Below are 20,460 nucleotides of genomic sequence, written 5' to 3'. Positions count from 1 at the left end.
CCTGTGCAAATAAGGACAGGAAGTCCTTCAAAACAATTTCTGGTTTCATTCTTAAAACCGTTTTTCCAACTCTGTGCATTTCCAAACGCCCTTGTGTTCAGCGTCAGCAGAACGCGCTGAAGTACGTGACGGAGGAGTGGTCCCAAATCGAGTACGAGTTACTGCGGGAGAGGGGGCTCTGGGGGCCCCCCATCGGCTCCCACCTGGACAAGTGGATGCTGGAGATGACCGAGGGCCCCTGCAGGATGAGGAAAAAGATGGTGCGGAACGACATGTTCTATACTCAGTATCCATACATGCCCGAGGCTGAGCAGGAAACAAACTTGCTGGTAAGTAGTCAGGAGTTTGGGATGGGTGATTATAGGCTCCGTTACAAAATGCTTTTTATTTTTCTTTTGTGCATAATTTTTTCTTAAAAAATGTGTTGGTATGACCTGGTATTTTGTCTATCTGTTGTAAATGGTTGGTAAAGTACAGTTTTTCCTCATTATATATTTAGAGAAGGGACTGAATTATTTGTCCCAAAACCAAGCAAACTTGAAGAGATAGCACACCTCACCTTATGCTGCTGACTGATCCTGCCAGCAAACAGCACAGGCATCTTCACAAACCCCCAGAGGCTGAAAGTACTGAAGTTACTGTGTGAAGTTCAATCTGGGTTCTTGTCTGTAGATAATGTGGAAAAGAGTGATCTGGAAAAATAATTTTTAAAAGATTACAGGCCTTGGTTTGAGTGCACTCGTGAAATGTAATTTTGTCAATCAGTGAAGATGAAGGTGGCCTGTGGAGCAGAAGTGTATGTGGCCTTTGAAAGTTTAGCTTAGACTGTTAATTTTGGAACACTGTTTTCAATAAATAAAGCAGTCTTTATTATGTCTTTTTAAGCATGCGTGTATGCATGCAGGATTTTTTTCCCCCTCAAATTATGCCTGACTGTCAAAGTACTTTAAAAAAGAAGAGATAACATAGAAGTCAGTCAATTTTAAACCATTAGATGTTTTTGCCTTCTTGTGGTCTGACACAGAGTAGCTGTAGTGACAGTCTAATTCACATGAAGTAGAGAACATGCCATCATACATTCTTCTCAAAAGTGTTCTTTCTCTGATGCTTATGTAATTGATGCCCTGTTTCCAGTCTGACTTCTCAAGCAGACTTCCTGAGACATCTGATGATACCATTCCTCAAAAGGTAAAGAAACCAGTACACTGACCAAAAGAATATAAAATAAATACAACTTCTCCTGCATGTTAGGCAGTCTTAACAAGGCTTCTACGTTTGGCTTTCAACCTGCTCTTTCAGTAAATAATTCCAGACCTAAGGGTTTTTCCAGTAATCACATTAGAAGATGTTACTGTGCTGTCCTCAATCTTCACCTAATAAAACTTTCTGTAGACCTTCCCTTCTTTGCTGCACACTAACAGGCTGTGTTGGGCTGTGCTACCGCTGTTCTCACTGTGTGGAGTGTTGTGGCTTTGGGACCTGAAACTATTGGTCAGTGGAACACGTTTAGTAATGGGCAACACATCACTTGGAAGCACTTTCTGGGGAAGTGTTTCCTTCTAAGAGGGGACCTGAGGAGTGTTTTTTCTCCTTTTTTTGGCCATAATGGGCTTTTAAAGGCTAACTTTTGCTAAAGCCTATATTAATTTTGTCTTAGCTGACTCTTCTCTATTTTGCTATTAATAAAATGCACACACTTGCTTAAAAAATGTGAATCCTGACTTGAAAAGAACACACATGCTTGGAAGTGGCTTCTCTGCAAGCATTTCAATATTATGCCTTTCTCTGTTAATTAGAGTCAGAGTCTTGCCCATCACTAACTACAGTGTGTAATGTGCATTCACTCATTTTGAATTACCTTCAACAATAAACTAATTCATATAAATGCAAGTAATTCTATTATACAGAATGTCTAATGTAAATTGTTACTATTTTCCTTTCTTCACCTTAGCAGTGCTATAAAGTATTTCTCTTTGTAGGTTCTACATAAGTTGTTTCCACAAATGTTTTAAGCTTCATTTAAGTGGCAGTTTTGTGCTGCTAAGGGGTGAAGACTTGGTTAAACATTAGTGAGCAAATTAAATTACAGTGCCTTGAATTTTTGATTTTTTGGGGGCAGCCAATTTGACCTGAATAATAAATTTCTGTGCTGATCTTAGTATCATCCCAAGCATCAACTTGTAATAAAGCTCTAGTCTGATTTCTATTCTGAATGTTGCTTCCTTAATTAAGTGAGGAATGTAGGAATTATCCTGTGATATGGACAAAGAGGAAGGAAACACCACACACACAAAAGAACCCCAAACCAAAGCAATAAACGCTCAGCAAAGCAAAACCTCCCCCACAAAAAAAAAAAAATCAAAAACACCACACAAAGGTACAAACAACACTCAAATAATTACTTCAGGTACATGCATATTCTTGTGCCAGTCTCCTGCCCATTAACCATCAGAAACTTTACTAAAAAAAGAAGCAACTGGATTAATGAAAAAATTTTGAGTCTTAAACTCAACCCCTGGGTGCTTTTATTTCATACCAGCTTCCACACTGCTGTATCTTCTTGAGGCAATTTTTTATTAAAATTACTGCCTAACAAAGAAATCAGCTGGCTTACAAATAAACTGCATATGTTGGTAGGGGGTAAAAAGATGATAAAGTGGCCTTCTGAGCAATCAGCCTCAAGCACAAGAATTCCAGCCTTTTATGACAGTTCATAACATACTGACTACACTTAATCCCCATGTTGTAGTTTTATCTGTGGGCTTTTCTGCAACCCCATTATTGCTTGAGTGGCTCTATAGCTCCTTGCAAATTAGCCAACAGATCAGACCTCCAGAAGAGTCTCTGTTCCTGTCTGTGTTGGTGTATGAGCACACACAAAACACTCAATGGGCATGCACTGTGCTGCACACCCTGTTCCTGAAACCCCTTCACTGAGGGATTGAGGGAGGAGTTGGCTGACCAGGTGATTTTTTCCATTATTCCCAAGAAACCCGCTCGCTACCGGAGAGCCATCAGTTACGACAGCAAGGAGTACTACATGCGCCTGGCTTCCGGCAACGCCGCCGTCTTCCAGGACACCATAGAGGAGAACACAGTGGGTGAAACAGCTCAGCAGGAGCCAGAGCACGGGGAGGACACTATTGCAAGAGTCAAAGGTTTGATGGTTTGGTTTGTCATCTCATGCATTTGCATTAAGACCGGTGTAAGTCCTGCAGGACTCTTGTTTGTCGCTCTTAGCATTGGGTCAGTAATTTGAACGATTACAGGTTTTGCGAAGTTAATTTTTGATGTCTCAGGGTTTTGTTTATCTGTCTCTGTTCTTTTCCAGGCCTGGTGAAGCCTCCCCTGAAACGATCTCGCTCTGCTCCTGATGGAGGAGATGATGAGAACCAGGACCAGTCACAGGATCAAATTGTTGAGGGGAGTTCTATTGATGAAGAGGAAAAAACTGACAATACAACTTTGCTTCGACTTCTTGAAGAAGGAGAGAAGGTACTGTGTATTTCAAACACACTAAGAATGTAATGCATTGGAATTTCTTCATTGTCTGTCTCAAGCATGAATAAATGTCCTAGATACCTTCCTTAATTTGTATATTTCATCATCTTCTTCCTTGAAATGTGTGCTTTGTGGGCCTGACCCTAAAAATGCTGTACTGGAAACTTTTTTTTTCTTTTTTTCTTTTTTTTTTTTTAACCTTCTATCTGCAAGGGAAAAATTCACCTGTCCTGAAACGAAGGCTATGAGCTATCCCATGCTTGATTTATTGTCCTGTCAGCTTAATGATCAGGATAGAAAATAAACATTGAAAATACAAGTGCTGAACTTAGCTCACTGTTCCTAGTTAATTATTGCCTTCATTAGAATGGGAAAGCTTGATAAGTAGTATTTTGTCTTAAAGATCAGTGTTGATTTACTGTGTTGTATATTTGGTATTTCAGTCTTTGTCCATCTGAAGTACACCATTAAATAGCATTGTCATCATGGTTGAGTAGGCTGCAAGTTCTAAAATATGTTCAGGCAGTGTAGTGCAAGTGGATAAACTGGTAAATAGATATTTCATACTAATGAGGCTTTATCCAGCTCCTCCCCAGTTACTAGTCACTGGCATTAGGTCTGATTAAAGGAGAGACTGACAGGACGTACAGGTGATAAAGCAGTGTCTGGGACTTTTTCTAACAAAGCTCAGTGATCTGAGCCCTGTGCTCCTTAATCTGCTTTCCCTAAGCATCTGCTTCTCCTCCCAGATCCAGCACATGTACCGCTGTGCCCGGGTTCAGGGCCTGGACACCAGCGAGGGGCTGCTTCTCTTTGGGAAGGAGCACTTCTACGTCATCGATGGCTTCACCATGACAGCCACCAGGGAGATCCGGGACATCGAGACACTGCCTCCAAAGTGAGTACATCCACACAGAGTTTCCTTCATCCTTAGGAGCTGAACAAGAAGTACTCAAGGAGGTTTCTGAGGAGACAGCTCCAAGATAGTGTAAGATGCAGGAAGAACTCAGGTGCTGAGCAATTTGTCGTATGGTATATTGTGAAAATCAGCTGTTTCTCTAGCTGGACTCTCATATGAATTAATTGGATAATACTTTTAATTTCTCTTCTTTTTAATCACTTCTCTCTTGCCTGTTATGTTCCTTTACAGGATGCATGAGCCAATCATACCTAGGGGAGCAAGGCAAGGTCCAAGTCAACTCAAAAGAACTTGCAGCATTTTCGCATATGAAGATATCAAGGAGGTGCATAAAAGGAGGTACCTTTTGCAGGTAACTTGGACACCATATTTGGATAGGGGGAGGAATATTTGGACTGTTTTGATGATACAATTTTTTAAAATTAAAATCAATATATAACTGATGACTATTTGGAAAGTGAAGCTACTGACTGTGTTGAAATTGAAGCGTTTAGGTTGGGCATCCTTGTTAGAACTTACCGAGGTTCAGTTTATTGGGTGCATTAGTTAATGTCATTGGTCCAAAAATAAAGCATTTGGTTGCACTAAGCAAGGTCTGCTTCACCACAGTTTGGTGCCACATGTAGAATGACTAAACTGTTCTGTGCCTGACCCTCAGAGGTGACAAGAAAATAATTTAGTGTTGACATGGGTTTGTCCTCTTTGTTTTCAGCCAATTGCAATTGAAGTTTTCTCAGGAGATGGACGGAACTATCTTCTAGCTTTCCAGAAGGGGGTTAGAAACAAAGTTTATCAAAGGTATTGTAAAATAAATTAGAACTTTTAACATGAATGTTTGCAAATACCTGTGTGGAGGCTTTTTTGGTGCCTACTAGCACCTTAGTGCTGCAGGAAAGAGCCACTAGAAGGCACTACATGCCTTCAGTGAGAAGAGGCTCCTGCAATTTTGTTGAAGATGTTGTGGAGCTGCTCAAAAGGAAGTCTGTAACTGTCCTAAATGCATGCTGCTTCTCAGGAGATGACATCCCGAGGACAGAAACACTAATCATCATCTTTTTACTGCTGCTGCAGGTTTTTGGCTGTGGTGCCATCTCTGACTGACAGCTCAGAGTCAGTGTCTGGGCAGAGACCAAACACCAGTGTAGAGCAAGGGTAGGTGGATCTGTTCTTCACAACTTCTGTAGCTCATCAGTTTCCAATAAATGATGCTTGCACGGATGTCAGGATTATCTGGAGAGTACCAGAATTAATATTATCAGTACACAGATACATTCTGGAAGGAATTGGAATGCTGAATCCATCAGATTTATCCAAGTTGTTAAAAATATTTTACTCATCAGCCACCACTTGCACTGAATTGCATAATTAACACGCATAATTTTTACAGTGTGTTTAGACATCTAAAAAAAGCTACTGCTAAAGCAAAAAGGAACAGAGGTATATTCTTCTAATTGTTGCAATTTATAACTTTTAATCTTGAAATTTTGGGTTGCCTTGTGAAGATGTAACCCAGCTCTTACTGCAAAGTGTAAAAATTAACTTTCTTCTTCCCTCTAGGTCTGGCTTGCTTAGCACTTTAGTGGGAGAAAAGTCTGTTACTCAAAGATGGGAAGTAAGTATGAAAGCATTGGGGTATTTTTTGTATTAAATTCCACGTTTTGTAATGATACCTGAATAATCAGAACACATAAGTTGCATCCTCTTATTCTAACAGGTGGAACATACTGTTATAGAAAGTGTATCTCAGCATTTAATTTTTAGTATTTCATGATATCATCGTCAAATAGGAAATGGTTTTACTGTTGAGAATGCAGGGAGAGTGCTGTAGTAAAAGTAGAGTGAGCACTGCAATACTGAAGTAAGTTTCTATGTTTGGGGAGGACTGGCAGGTTGACATTTGTTTGTTGTAAACTAAAAGCTTTATTGTGCTGTTATCTGTCTTCCTTAAGAGAGGAGAAATCAGTAACTTCCAGTACCTGATGCACTTGAACACTCTGGCTGGCAGATCCTATAACGACCTCATGCAGTACCCTGTCTTCCCCTGGATCCTTGCAGACTATGACTCAGAGGTAAACAAAACATCTTGTCAGCCTCGTTAGTCATCTTTTATAAGCTGGAGGTTTCTATTTTGTTTCTCCCACTTCTTAGCAGGGAGGTTATTACAGAATCTTGGCTGTGCTAATTTTACAGATGTTGTTGGTCTGTGCACAGGTGGGGCTGGGATCCAGAGAGAGACATTTGCCCTTCTACCTTGCAGCAGTTTCTGTAAATGTCTGCATTAGCTTTAAACCGAGTATCCTGAAATATGCTAAACCTACAGAAAAAGCATTCTTGTCCAGAAGACTCTGGTAGGGGTTCCTATGAAATCTGGCCCCAGAATGAAAGAATTTGCTTTTGATAAAGGTGAAACATCCTATTAATACTTTTGTGGACAGTCATTGCCACCAACCAGACCATTACATAAAATATTGTTATTTTTGTTGAGTATTTGTGAAAAAATCAGGGGAATTGGAGACGGGATAAGAGGAGCAGGGCATAAGTTGTGCAGAGCCCAGATGTGATTTCAAATAAAACATGCTGGCTCTCTTGGATCAGACTGACTGTTTGAAGCATATCCAACATTTCACTTGCTATGTGTGTAGAAAGCAGGGATAACAGCCTTAGGAGGTAGGTGGTGTTAACTGTGGTAATCAGCAGTGTTGAAAGGATGTGGTTTATTTTTAAAGGAACTGGATCTTACAAATCCCAAAACCTTCAGAAACCTGGCCAAACCCATGGGAGCTCAGACAGAGGACAGGTTAGCCCAGTACAAGAAGCGATACAAAGACTGGGAAGATCCCAATGGTAAGTAATGTTCCTCTGCTTTCTGCAGGATGGATTATTTGCCTGTCATCAGGGGAGGGACTCATGGAGTCCCACATTTTTTGTAATGTGGGTAAAGAGATCTAGATATGGATGTGCAGAACTCTACCATGTTTTTTTAATGACTGTCCAACAAAGACTGAATTAGAACAATTGGGCATTAGCTTTCTTTCTGTGTTGTTTGTTTTAAATCCAAATGACAGCTTTGTTTATATGTAAAAACAAAGAACAGTTGCACATTTAGGTGAGTTTAACATTATCTTGAGAGTGGAATGGGCAGGCATTTGAAGCACACAACCACCTGTGTCTGAAATGAAAATTAGTAGTACAAAGAATGCAAATGCTTCTGCATTAGCAGTATTATAGCTTTTTCATTTCTAATCTTCAAGTGTGGGTGTTTTGGCTAAGGCAACAGCAGCTTCCTAGCTAAAAAAAGGCTCAGAATGAGATGCAATTAAGTTACCTATTCATGATTTTAGAGCTTCCTTATATATTAAAAATCAATCATTTGTGTTTGGCAAGACAGGTTCTCTTGTGTGCTTTCATTGAAGGTAGAGGCCTGTTTAACTACTGCAGTGCTGTGTCAGACAGCAGTGGGAGGCAAAGATATTAATTTCTAGAAACAAATCAGTGTTTTCTAAGTGTGCTTATGCAGATGTTTTGCCAGGAAATTAAGAAAGTAAAAGCTGTACAAAATCTAGGCAACAGTTCTTATATGTATTTCTGCCCAAGATTTTAAATCCATAGTTGAAAATAAGACCAAAAATTTAAAAAAGATCTTTTAAAAAAATGTTTCTTCAGCAGAAATCACCACAGTTGCACTGCAACATTTCAATTAGTTAAAATAAAAAAATTAGTAACCATTCAGTACTGTTTTGCAGAACCCTATTGAATTAGGGCACTGCAGCCCAAACTCAAGTGACAAAGCATAAAGCTTTCAGACAGTTGAGAATGAAAATTACAAATTCCAATTTTGAATGTGTCCAAGGCCACAGAGTAATTAAAATAGAGTATTATTTTTTTTTTCCATTAGTACTGATTCTATGACCTAACTACTTTATTTCTGCTGTGTTTATCATTTTTGATTTGCAGGGGAGACCCCAGCCTATCACTATGGGACCCACTATTCCTCAGCCATGATTGTGGCTTCCTATCTTGTCCGGATGGAACCTTTTACTCAGATTTTCTTAAGGTTACAGGTAAAAATCACATCACCTCACTTCAAGTTTCTTGCCTGCTATATATTTCAGATATCACTGGGAAATAAGATCAGTTAGCTTTGTTTTCATCAAATATCATAGAAGAAATACCTTTTAGCAGAGTTCTTACTGCCTGGCAGGTTTTTGATGTGTCTTTTAAAAAGATGTGATGGAATTCACCCTTCTTTTTCTTTGTAGTTTGAACATTTTTCTGAATGTACGCAAAACAAAGTATCAGCAGACAAAAACCAAAACAAGTTTTATTGTGAAAAATATTTTGCCGTTTCTCTGAAAGAGACTAGACTTGAAATCAGACAGATGAAGTTGTGTATATCTGTATCTAGATTTTCTGTTATCACATAGCTGAGAGTAAGGCAGCTGATTAGACTGGTTGTGCTAGAGAAGGAAACGTGTTTACATTGGGCAGAGGATGTTGTGATTCGCCTTGCTGGCACAGCGTGGCACGCTGGGGGCTGCGGTGCCGCTGACACTCTGCTCCCTCTGTGCCGGCAGGGCGGGCACTTCGACCTGGCTGACCGCATGTTCCACAGCGTGCGAGAGGCCTGGTACTCCGCCTCCAAGCACAACATGGCCGACGTCAAGGAGCTCATCCCCGAGTTCTTCTACCTCCCCGAGTTCCTGCTCAACTCCAACAACTTCGACCTGGGTACGCAGTAAGAGCTTGATAGCAGCGCTGTGGCTGGGACAATGTATTCAGATATCTTCCCAAGCACTGAGTGTTCATTTTAAGTGTCTTCTGAGAATTGCTGAACTAGTCCCTGAAAGAATTTTTGTTTGGAGCAGTGTATTTTTGTCAACTTGTTTTTTTTTTTTTTTTTTACCAGTTCAAAATGCACAGCTAATCATGTTTCACTTGGAGTTTCTCTGCTTTGCGTTTTTCTCCGTGTAACCTATTCCATGATGGTGTTCGCCATCTTTGTTATTGAATTTTTTAAGCTTCTCAAAATCTGTTTGACAAATCTTCACTTTTAGAACCTGATTTGAAAATATTCCTTAGGGTTTTTTGAATTGTCACAGCTTTTGTGACAGTAATTATTCAACAGGAGTCATGTAGGAGACCTGTTTGTTGGAGATGCATGTTATTTATTATATATCATTCCTGACAGTGGCATTAAGCTCTTCTATTCTGAGCTCTGTGCTGTGAATCTAATAGCAATAATAAAGATTCATCAAATCCTGCAAAACTTCTCCCAGCTATATTTTACACAGAAGAATATGAGTATTACTGAAAAAATTGTTGAGCTCTTTTCCACTTATCTTTGTATCTGATAATTTTGGACTGTAACCATTGGAAATTCTTCACTGAGCATTTGGACCAACAGTATAAAAGGATTTTTGAGGAACAGTTGTCAAATACTGAGATAATTTTGATTGTGGTAATTTGTAGCAATCCTGCTCCTCTTCCTCCCACATGAAAAGAAAGGAAGATTTAAAGTTTGATGATGCCAATAATGTTTGTTGGAGCATTACACTTATTTTTTTGTGTGCCCTTGTAAAGTTGGAAATTTTTTTGTGTTCCTCTGAGTTAATAGAAAGTGTGGAATTGTCTCTTGACAACAAATGACAGAACAAGAATATAACTGGGGAGTTTTACCAAATACATTTTTGGTGATCACAACATGCCACCATTTAATGCCCAGAGTGAGAAGGGGGCTGTCCAGGACAGGATGAATTGTGTATTGTGTCCAGACCATAGGCACATCAGGAGAATTGCCAGTACCCTTGGGCATGGAGCTTGTAGGGGATACCAGTGAGCTCTGCACTGTTAGGAAATGAGTATTTGGCTGCACATCACAGGAGTGCAGGCCATTCTCAGGAGTAAAATGACAGTTTCATTCTATGACACAGCACTATTTTCCTCTTCAGAAGCCTTAGTGAGGAGTATTTGGGTTCTTTCTCCTGAAAGCATTCTTACATGAACAACTGAGGCAGGATTTTTCATGTTTTATGGCCTGGCATTTAAAACCCAGATAGCATTTTAAAGAAAATACTGAAATGCCTTCCTTTATACTTACAAAATATTAGAATTTTACTTTTTTTCTTCTTTTTTTTTACACCTTTGATGTTGCAGTTCTGTTTCAGTGCTTCTGTCCAAATGTTTTCCTCCTTTTTGTTTTCTATTAGGTTGTAAGCAAAATGGCACTAAACTTGGTGATGTAATACTTCCTCCATGGGCAAAAGGAGATCCTCGTGAGTTTATCAGAGTCCATCGGGAGGTAATTTGAATTTTAATGGTGACAGTAGAAGATGTCTGTTGGGACTTTCCACTGCACAGTAATCTAAACTCAATTTGTGCAGTCACAGGCCAGTCTGAGTTCAGGGTTGGTGTCTGCTTGTTGCCAAGGTCTGTAGAACCAGTGTTTCCTCTCCCTCCTTTTTGGCTACAGTGTACTTTGATGCAAGACTTACTTCAGTGAAAAGCTTTATCAAAACATAACAAAAATATGTCAAATCATATTCTGAGTTTTTCCTCGTGGCAAGTGTAGTAAACTCAACCAGTGAGCAATTTGTCTCATTTTAATGCATGCCTTCTGAATTTCAGGCTCTGGAATGTGACTTTGTGAGTGCTCACCTGCATGAGTGGATTGACTTGATCTTTGGCTATAAACAGCAAGGTCCTGCTGCAGTAGAAGCTGTAAATGTCTTTCACCATCTCTTCTATGAGGGACAAGTGGACATATATAATATCAATGATCCATTAAAAGAGACAGCTACCATAGGATTCATTAATAACTTTGGACAGATACCAAAGCAGGTATACCCTTCATAGAATTCTTATTTTCCAGTTAACACTCAAATTGAAACGTGTTAATATAAAACAGGAAGCTGTTTTAGGAGTGTAACTTCTTGGGAGTGTTTATTCATAAATATTTTTCCAGTGATATGAAATCATCTATATTTCCATCATAAATTACAGAAAGATCAACTTTGGGCTTTGCTTGTGAGATTAGAAATGTCTTTATTTTAAGGATGCAGAAGGGAAAAAAAGGCATAATGAATTATGGCTCAACTCTAAAAATCAGCATAAAAAAAGGAAGTATGTTCCTGCTGCAAAGTCATAGAGGAGGAGTGAAAGTACAACTTCAAAGTAATGCCTAGTGCTAAGATATTTGAAGTTACCCTGTAATAAAATAATTTCTGCAATGACTTCTGCTCCTTTTTTTACCCCAGTCTCATGGGTGATTCACTCTTGTAGGACAGCTATAGTTAAGGAGCTGTAAAGACCCATTTTTGGTACAGCTTTAAAGTTTGTGTTCTCTTCAAGAGGCTATATTAGAAATAATTCAATGTGATATTAAATCTGGGGATTCAGGCGGAAGTGTTGGTTGTTTCGATTTGGGATTTTTATTGGGCATTTCTTTGGAGTCTTTTTGCTATCCAGTGAAAGTCTTAAATGTCATTGATGAGTATTTCCAATCCTAGATTTGATGGAAGCCGCAGATACCTTCAGCATTTGCTGGGAACTCAAGCCATGTGTTGGAAACTCTAAACTCAGCTCTCAGCCCATAATGTTTCAGGACAGCCACAGGATATTTCCTGTGGCAGCCCAATTAGAGCTGTCTGTCTCTCATTGCTTGGAAGGAAGGCTAAGAACTGCTCATCTGTCTCTTGTGGCTTTTCTCCTTTCCCTTCCTTGCTCTCTCTCAGTAATCTAATTATGTAGTGGCTGTAGGCTTTTCTCCTCTTATGTAATAACCAATCCCTGTGTTGTGATGATACTCAGACCTGGCCCAGCTACAGCCAGATGGACAGCAGGGGCTAGGGCAGGGCAATAGAAGAGCACTGCAGCTGAGTCCAGAGCTCTGCCTGCATCTTCAGATGCCAGTTAGGTACAAACCAGTGGTGAAATCTACCAGGAATTGCATGATGCTTTGCTAGAGGAAATAGACTGCAATCAACTTGGGAAATTCAAAACTTCCTTAAGGCTTTGTTAATGGTGAGTGCTCTTGGAGCACATTTTTATGTAACTGTAGAGTTCTGCTGTTCCCCTCTGTTATTTTCCATGGGGGATCCAGGATAGGCTCTCTCAGTGACACAGCTGCTGTGCACTTTTGCACTTCTTTCCTGCACGATGTAACATGCATCTTCTTTATCCCATCTCTTCCACTAGTAATGTGCCTGGCAGTTTAGGTTTGGATTTTAAAAAGTTGCGATGCAAAACATTGCAGAGCTGGTGGTGGGTTTGGAAGAGGGCTCTCCCAGACTCCATGAGATGCCACAGCCTGAGGGGGCAGAGCAACCAGCTCCTTGTTGGTTTTTGTATTGTTTGTTGAAGTTTTTTGAAATGTTCACCGTGAGTTATTAATGACTACTGAGAGCATAAAGTAATATTTGCTGACCTGCAGAATTTTTAGGAGGGGTATAGGACGTATTTATGATCTTTTTAAGCTTGTGCCCTTGTAAACCTGTAATTTTTTGATGATCATTAGTTTCTTGATGAATTTCAGCTCTTCAAAAAACCCCACCCACCAAAGCGAGTTAGAAGCCGTCTGAATGGAGAGGCTGTGGGAGCCTCTGTGCCCCCTGGTTCCACGGGAGACAAGATCTTCTTCCATCATTTGGACAACCTGCGGCCATCTCTTGCCCCAGTGAAAGGTAAACTTCAAACCCACAGTAGTTATTGCTGTTTCTTTGCCCAAGCATTCAGAGTTTCAGCAAGGTACTACTTTTTCATCTTTTTCTTACTTCTAATATTCTTACTGCCTGTAGTTTTGTGAGAGAGATAAATTCAAAATATCCTAATGCTGTATGATTATGTTCTTGGCTACCTTAAAGGAATTTGGGAAACACCATAGCTGCACCAGTTTAATGTAACATATTTTAAATAGAGGGATAAAATAGAGCCCAAGCACCTCTTTGTAAGTTTGAATTTAACAAACAACATTCAGAGTACATTGTTTCTGGGCCTGTGATAGCCTCTATTTTTGTGATTTTCACAGCAAAAGGATTATTTATCACAGTGCTGAGAAATACTAAGGAATGTTGGCAGGAAAGCATGGTGTTGGTAGCTGCACTGAGACAAAAGAAAGTGGTTTTTGATTTCATATCTGACAATGGACTGAACAAAACTTAGTTGTCTGAGAGGCAGGTAAATGCTATACAGAGATTTCTTTCCTATCTGAGTAAAGGAATCTGTGGCTCCCTGCTGTAAAGAGAGAAGGATGTTCTATTAAATGGGGCATAGCAGGGCTTAGAGAGAAGACTCTAAGCCAGGAAATTAGAAAGCACTGATCTATATTTGGCTCTGCATTTGTTAGGAATGGAGCAAAATTTGCCATCATTGCAGCTGAAGCAGAGAGTGTATAAATAGCCACTACAGAGACCTTGCTTTGACAGTGCAGCAGGTACTTGGAGGGGTCAGATAGTATTTGTCTCTCCCAGCAATAAAACATAACCCCATCTTCTTTTTCAGAGCTCAAGGAGCCTGTGGGGCAGATCGTGTGTACTGATAAAGGCATTCTGGCTGTAGAGCAGAACAAGGTTCTCATCCCACCCACGTGGAATAAAACGTTTGCCTGGGGCTATGCAGACCTCAGCTGCAGACTGGGTACCTATGAGTCAGACAAGGTTTGTAATCTGAAATTCCTTCCAGCAATCAGTACTCAATAGTGCAAAAAACTGTTTATAACAATGGACATGTATTTCACATGTGAATGAAATAATCTTCTGCTGCATCAGTTTTATTGCTCCCTCTTGAGGGTCTTCCTCAGAATGCTGGCAGAATAACATTAACTCATAATAGTTTTCTACCAGGTCCTAGTGATTTAATGAGTGCAAGGTGGCAGCCAGGTTTTTATTTCTTATGCTACAAACTACTAGTTCTGCAAGTAATTCTTTGTTTTCTGTACTTTTAGGCCGTGATTGTTTATGAGTGCTTGTCAGAATGGGGTCAGATCCTGTGTGCCATTTGCCCCAACCCCAAATTAGTTATCACTGGAGGAACAAGCACAGCAGTGTGTGTGTGGGAAATGGGTGTCTCCAAAGAAAAAGCTAAAGCCCTCACACTGAAACAGGTAAAATACAATAAAACTGTCTTTCGTGTAAATTAATGTTATAAGATAAAGTAATTACATAATGAGTGCTGCTCACCTTTGAAACCACGAGTCCAGCTGATCTCTGGAGAATGGAGTAGTTGAGATAGTGATCTACACTGAAAGTGGGCAAAATGCATCTTTAAAATTGCATTGTTTTTAAGAATAGTGGATCACCAGGAGCTTTCTGGAGAGAAAGGGAATTTGGTAGTGATGTTAATAAAATTATACAGGTGAATTCTGTGAAATGATCTGCTTTGTAGTGTTATGTGCAATACCCCCATGTAAAAACTCTCAGGAAGACTAGTGAAAGGAGACTGACTTAAAGGTTAATTTTTCTCTTTAAAAAAAGTAAATCAATTGCTTTAGGTACAGCACTTTTTAATCTAAAGCAAGCACACATGCTTTCAAGTCAGCTGCAGCTAAGTGCAGAATAAGTTTTGTGTGTTTACTGAAAAACAACAAACCCAACTAATGTAACCAAAAAAACCCAACCACAAATATGTCAAAATATTCTAGCAGCTGTGTATCATTGTTATAGGTTGTGTTACTGTTCCATTAGCATCTTGATAGCAGGACTCTTTTTTTACAGGAAGTCTTTCCCTAAAATTCATGAAAAGAAATTCAGAGGATTATTTAATAACTTCCCTTGTGCAGTAGTCAACTGTCCAAAGCTGCTTTTCTAAAGTGTTTTACTTAACACTGTACAAGATAAAACACTGTATCTTAAATTTTGGGGCAGCATATTTGAACACATTTACTGTGTTCAGCGAGTTTTATTTTAACTGAGTAAGGTGGAGTAATCTGACTGTATTTCACTCTTTTTCCTGTAGTTAGATGAAGCCTAAAATGTAAAAATAGGGCCTAATATGAGTAGATGCTCATATTTTTCTCCTCCTTCCAATTGACTTTGCCTTTTTGGTTGCAACTCTTTCTTGTCTCTTTTGTCTTGTCTTAGTCATTAGCAGTTACTGTAGGAGTCATTAACTTCTATTTTCAGAGTGTAATTTCAGGTGCAGCTTGGAACACTTTCTGACCTTATAAACAGGCTACTGATGCAGAATGGGGTTTTTTTTTTCAGTGGAAGGATCTGTAACATTAGACCCTTGAAATTTTGTTTTGTCAGAGTTCTTTTTAAATAGAAAAAAAAAAGTACTTTTACCATTTTCAGTGATGGAAATAGTTATCAACTGAAGACTTAGAAGGTGGCTGCATGTTCTGATAGGATATTCTGGTTAGGTTATCTGACTCTTTCAGGTAAGAGGGTTTAATGTGGAATTTCTGTGCTCTCTCCTGATTTCTGCTTTTGCTCCTGCCTTGTTTTGCAGGCACTGCTGGGTCACACTGACACTGTCACATGTTTGACGGCGTCGCTGGCGTATCACATCATTGTGAGCGGATCCCGGGATCGCACCTGCATCATCTGGGATCTGAACAAGCTCTCCTTCCTGACACAGCTCCGAGGCCACAGGGCTCCCATCTCAGCACTCTGCATCAATGAGTTAACGGTGAGAGCCAAACTCCCCCTGCCAGGCTGCCTTGGGAACAGCAGCAAGAGTTGGAAATCATTAAACCAAAGGGAAAAAACACTAGGCTCTCCTGTTAACTTGGTGGAATTTGTATAACTCATCTGAAAACTGATTAACAAGTGGTTTAGGGTATAATTTGTGTTATTTGTCCAGAGCTGTATGTGAGTGCATTCCACACAGAGTGGCTTGAGCTCAGAAGAGATTATAACAGTGCTGGGAACAGGATAGTTAGTGTGACATTGCAAGTGAGCTGCCAGACCTGCCACAGGAGCTAAGAAAAGCTTTTGATACATGACCTTGGTTGGCTTCTCTTGTCTTAAGCTGAATTTAAAGGAAACAGAAGATACCTTGGGTGAAAATGCAGTGCCAATTGTAGTGGAAACAGACATATCCTAAAAACTTCTGTCCCTGGTGGTCCTGTGAGTTACAAGTCACCATTTACCCAGGTCCCATGCGTGGCCATCAGGGCTGGATGGACCCTGTTGCAGCTGGAGCAGATGCAGTGGTTGAAATCAAGATGGAAGAGGGCTGTAATGCCAGCAGAGGGTAGCAAGTGGCAGAGTTCATTAGCTGCTGGTGGTCTGGTTGCAGTGCTTCAGACTGCAGCTCCTGTTTCCCTCTGCACTAATTTGGACTGTTCCCAATAAGAAAGCAAATTAAATTTAAGGTGGTACATATCTGTGCGAAAAAGCAGAGTCAACATGAGCAGTCTTGAGGAACTGAAAATACTAAAACTAAGCTGTTGGATTGTTAGGCTGTGATAAGTGGAGGAATTGGTCAACTCATTCTATGCTGCAAATAGAACAAATAGGTTGCTACTAAGTGTGATCTTCTAGGTAGAGTTAAAAAAAACCCCAAAACATAATCCTAAAGGTTTCTGCAACTGGCCAGACTCCTCTTGAATAGAACTTCCTAAAAAGTGCCAGCCTTGCCACTTGGCTTATAAATGAACTTAAATGAACTTGACTTTATATTTTTGCTGAACGATACCTGCAACTGGAGGTGTTAATTGTCATTGCAGGGAGACATTGTATCCTGTGCTGGCACTTACATCCATGTGTGGAGCATTAATGGCAGCCCTACTGCAAGTGTAAACACCTTCACTGGCCAAAGCCAGCAAATAATGTGTTGTTTTGTGTCAGAGATGAACGAGTGGGACACCCAGAACGTCATTGTAACGGGGCATTCAGATGGAGTTGTCCGGGTGAGTACCAGGAATCTCTGCCTGTAAAATAAAATTGATGCCTTGGTGGAAGTAGTATTTAGAGAAGTCCAGGACAACACAGTGCCCTGCCCAGGACCAAAAGCAGTCCTTCTGTACTTGGGAGTTTCACCTGAACAGTTCTTTCTCCTTTTTGATGCCCCCACTGGGATGTGGTAACCAGCAATAGTCAGCAGAGCACACATTTTCCTTCCTGCTCTGTTTTGGTCACCAGCTTTCGTGCCTGCACACTGTTTTGGTTCACTGTTTTAGTTCCATGCACCTTGAGACAATTCATTTGGCTTCCTAGAAAGAAAAGAGAAACTTAGTGTCATATCTGATCACTACAAGTGATCAGACCCAATTTTCAGTACTTTTGTGTGCAGCCTTAACCAGAGTCTGCTGGTCAGACACCTGTGGGGAGTGGATTCAAGCATGAACACAGATGTCCTCTTTTAGTTTCTAGTCCTCAAAACCAGGGTTTAGTATGGAGATGTGACCTGCCTTGCATGCTACCACTGCAATACACAGTTCTATTAAGCCATTTTAACTCTACAAGTAGCTCAGGAAAAAGCCAAGAATTCAGTAAGTGCCACTCTGCTTATCCCCTGTCCCTCCAGTTCTGGCGGATGGAGTTTTTGCAAGTGCCAGAAACACCAGCTCCAGAGCCTGTGGAGATGCTGGAAATGCAAGAGGACTGTCAGGAAGCACAAATAGGTATGTCTCCTGCTAAGTGTTTGGTATTTCCCTGTTGTGTCTGATCTTTGCTGTAGGTAGGTGAAGTCTTGTGTTTATACAGTGCAGAATGGGATGATGGAGGTTTTATCTCAAAAGGCAGTAGGGCACAATGAACAATGCATCTGAGTTCTCTGTTCACCACCTTGCTTAAGGTAGTTTCATATTGCTACAAGTTAGAAAAAATGTTGCTCATCACAGCTTTTTTTTCCTGTGAAAGTGGAAGTTTTCCCTGTGTTTGTTTCTGTTGTTGGAACACTCAATGGATTGTCCAAAAGCTAGATATTTTTAGTATGGAATGGAATTATGGCATAACAGCTGAGTACTGATGGAACAGCCTAAACAAGACAAGCACTGATATCCCTTTCCACTCTTGGAAGATTTTGGTCTGTGCTTTATGATTCTTTCTTTTAGCCATCTCATCTTCCTCTTGCCCTCTCCATATTGAAGATATGATCTGAATTTGGATCTGAATCTCACGATACTCATTAGTAATTATTATATAAATACAGCTTTTGTTTTTTTTGGTGTCACTTGGTGTATAAATGTCTTTGGTAATGGCTTATTTGTGCTAACAAGTCCTGTTATTAACAAGTCTCTGTGTCATATTTTTCAGTCATAGTTTCAGCATAGCTGACTGTGCTTACTTGTGTAAGTTTTGCTGAAAGGTTTTGCCAACTTGAGTGCTTCTGAAGTTTTTGCTCCTTATGTCTATTATAGCCTTCCTCAGAGGGACTGTTGTGGGAAATAGCTTCAGCTAAGGAGTGTTGTTCTCTGGCAACAGAGAAGAGTGCAAAACAAGTGCCAGAAATAGGAATGGTGTAGTTCCTGGCAGGAGCTGATTCTCTGCAAAGGCTCTGAGATGCCTGCATGCAGTGTCCCTGTCTCAGCAGTGTTGTTGCTCATTGGGTTGCAGGCAGAACAAGGAAAAAGCTCAGGCCATAACCAGGCTCACTAACACTGCCTTGCTCCCTGTTGTGCCAATGCAGGGCAGGAAGCCCACGAGGAGGACAGCAGTGACTCCGAGGCAGACGATGCGTGCATAGGCCAGGACACAAAAGTGCAGGAGAGCCAGAGCCAGCCAAGCAGCACCAGCCACAGGCCTCGGTCATCATCGGCCAGAGCAGCAGCAGCATGGTCAGCAGACAGCAGCTCTGACGACTCCAGGCGTTGGTCAGACCAGCTCAGCTTGGACGAGAAAGATGGATTTATCTTTGTGAATTATTCCGAGGGACAAGCAAAAATGCATCCCTACGCTCAGGTTAACCACCCCCACCCCAGCTATGCTGAAGCACGGCACTACAGCAAGCTCAAACCAGGTAAAAGAAGCCATGCACAGCCCTGTTATATTCCTGAGTGAAATGTTATAGAAAAAGGGAAAAACTTCGGTCTCTGAGGGAGATTTTTTTCTTATTACAAAGTTGCAGTTATAAGTACTTTGGGGGAGGAGGGAACAAAAATGAGAAGGAGCAAATTTGCTTTATCGCCCCCCACTTCCCGCTGCTTTGTAGGATACAGATGGGAGCGTCAGCTGGTGTTCAGAAGCAAACTAACTATGCACACGGCATTTGATCGCAAAGACAACGCACACCCAGCAGAGATCACCGCGCTCGGCATCTCCAAGTGAGTGGCTCACACCTTCAAACACTCTTTGCTCTTGTCAGCAGGAAGAGGTACCATTGTTCATAACTCTGTTCTGTGGTACTGTGTTTGGGGCAGCCCTCTTCAAGGACTGAGATAAAAACACTAAAGAGCAGGAGACCTGTTCATTTGCTTTTTGCTACATGGAGTTTGCAGCTCCGTTTCTCAGCTGGAGCAGGGTAATTGGGGTGTTAATTACCACGCTGGCACTTTATTATTTTACATTCTCTGACATGTAAAATCGGGCATCCATGCCTGTGCGTTACCGTGCCAGAGCTGTTGCAGGAATGCTTTTGCTTTTCCTTGCAGGGATCACAGCAGGATCCTGATTGGGGACAGCAGGGGCAGGGTGTTCAGCTGGTCCGTGAGCGATCAGCCGGGCCGGTCCGCGGCCGACCACTGGGTGAAGGACGAGGGCGGCGACAGCTGCTCGGGCTGCACCGTGCGCTTCTCGCTCACCGAGAGGCGGCACCACTGCAGGAACTGCGGACAGCTCTTCTGCCAGAAGTAAGCGGCCAACAGCCTCCTCTGGGCTCTTTTCCATACGGGATTTTAGGTGGGGTAAAGCTGTGAAATACCACAGAACTCCGGTGAAAGATTGAGGCTGCTTAAACTGTGGGGGGGGCTGTGAGGATGCTGGTTTAGGGTCTGCTAGTAGGCAGCCTCAGACAAAATGCATGACGCACAGGATGTGTGTGAGCTTACCCACAAATTGAAGTGCAAGTCTCCTCTCTGATCCACTGGGTCAGAGATTATATTTCTAGTTTTATCTGAGTCTGAATTGGTGGCAACAGCTGTTTTTAAGCTGTCACACAGTCTC

General features: G+C 41.1%; 1 protein-coding gene across 7 annotated transcripts in view; it reads left to right on the top strand.

Moving 5' to 3' along the window:
* WDFY3 (WD repeat and FYVE domain containing 3) overlaps window positions 1–20,460 on the top strand; it is a 120,611-nt gene that overhangs the window by 96,347 nt on the left and 3,804 nt on the right. For 5 of the 7 annotated variants that reach the window (XM_014878964.2, XM_088164100.1, XM_088164098.1 and 2 more), the window contains 24 exons: window positions 102–329; window positions 1,135–1,188; window positions 2,990–3,158; window positions 3,332–3,495; window positions 4,251–4,399; window positions 4,652–4,772; window positions 5,133–5,218; window positions 5,492–5,572; window positions 5,978–6,032; window positions 6,370–6,489; window positions 7,147–7,264; window positions 8,375–8,481; window positions 8,995–9,148; window positions 10,627–10,718; window positions 11,045–11,257; window positions 12,951–13,098; window positions 13,916–14,070; window positions 14,358–14,516; window positions 15,863–16,042; window positions 17,085–17,267; window positions 17,885–17,981; window positions 18,989–19,318; window positions 19,511–19,622; window positions 19,950–20,147. In XM_014878964.2, the coding sequence (XP_014734450.2) occupies window positions 102–329; window positions 1,135–1,188; window positions 2,990–3,158; window positions 3,332–3,495; window positions 4,251–4,399; window positions 4,652–4,772; window positions 5,133–5,218; window positions 5,492–5,572; window positions 5,978–6,032; window positions 6,370–6,489; window positions 7,147–7,264; window positions 8,375–8,481; window positions 8,995–9,148; window positions 10,627–10,718; window positions 11,045–11,257; window positions 12,951–13,098; window positions 13,916–14,070; window positions 14,358–14,516; window positions 15,863–16,042; window positions 17,085–17,267; window positions 17,885–17,981; window positions 18,989–19,318; window positions 19,511–19,622; window positions 19,950–20,147 (3,473 nt within the window). The remainder of the gene's footprint in view (window positions 1–101; window positions 330–1,134; window positions 1,189–2,989; window positions 3,159–3,331; window positions 3,496–4,250; window positions 4,400–4,651; window positions 4,773–5,132; window positions 5,219–5,491; window positions 5,573–5,977; window positions 6,033–6,369; window positions 6,490–7,146; window positions 7,265–8,374; window positions 8,482–8,994; window positions 9,149–10,626; window positions 10,719–11,044; window positions 11,258–12,950; window positions 13,099–13,915; window positions 14,071–14,357; window positions 14,517–15,862; window positions 16,043–17,084; window positions 17,268–17,884; window positions 17,982–18,988; window positions 19,319–19,510; window positions 19,623–19,949; window positions 20,148–20,460) is intronic. The other 2 variants (XM_014878963.2, XM_088164099.1) reach the window with 1 other exon arrangement.

The sequence above is a fragment of the Sturnus vulgaris genome, chromosome 4 (assembly GCF_052056855.1).
Source record: "Sturnus vulgaris isolate bStuVul1 chromosome 4, bStuVul1.hap1, whole genome shotgun sequence".
NCBI classification, from domain to species: domain Eukaryota; kingdom Metazoa; phylum Chordata; class Aves; order Passeriformes; family Sturnidae; genus Sturnus; species Sturnus vulgaris.
Note: the sequence above shows the minus strand (reverse complement) of the source record. Positions and strands in the feature narration are given on the sequence as shown.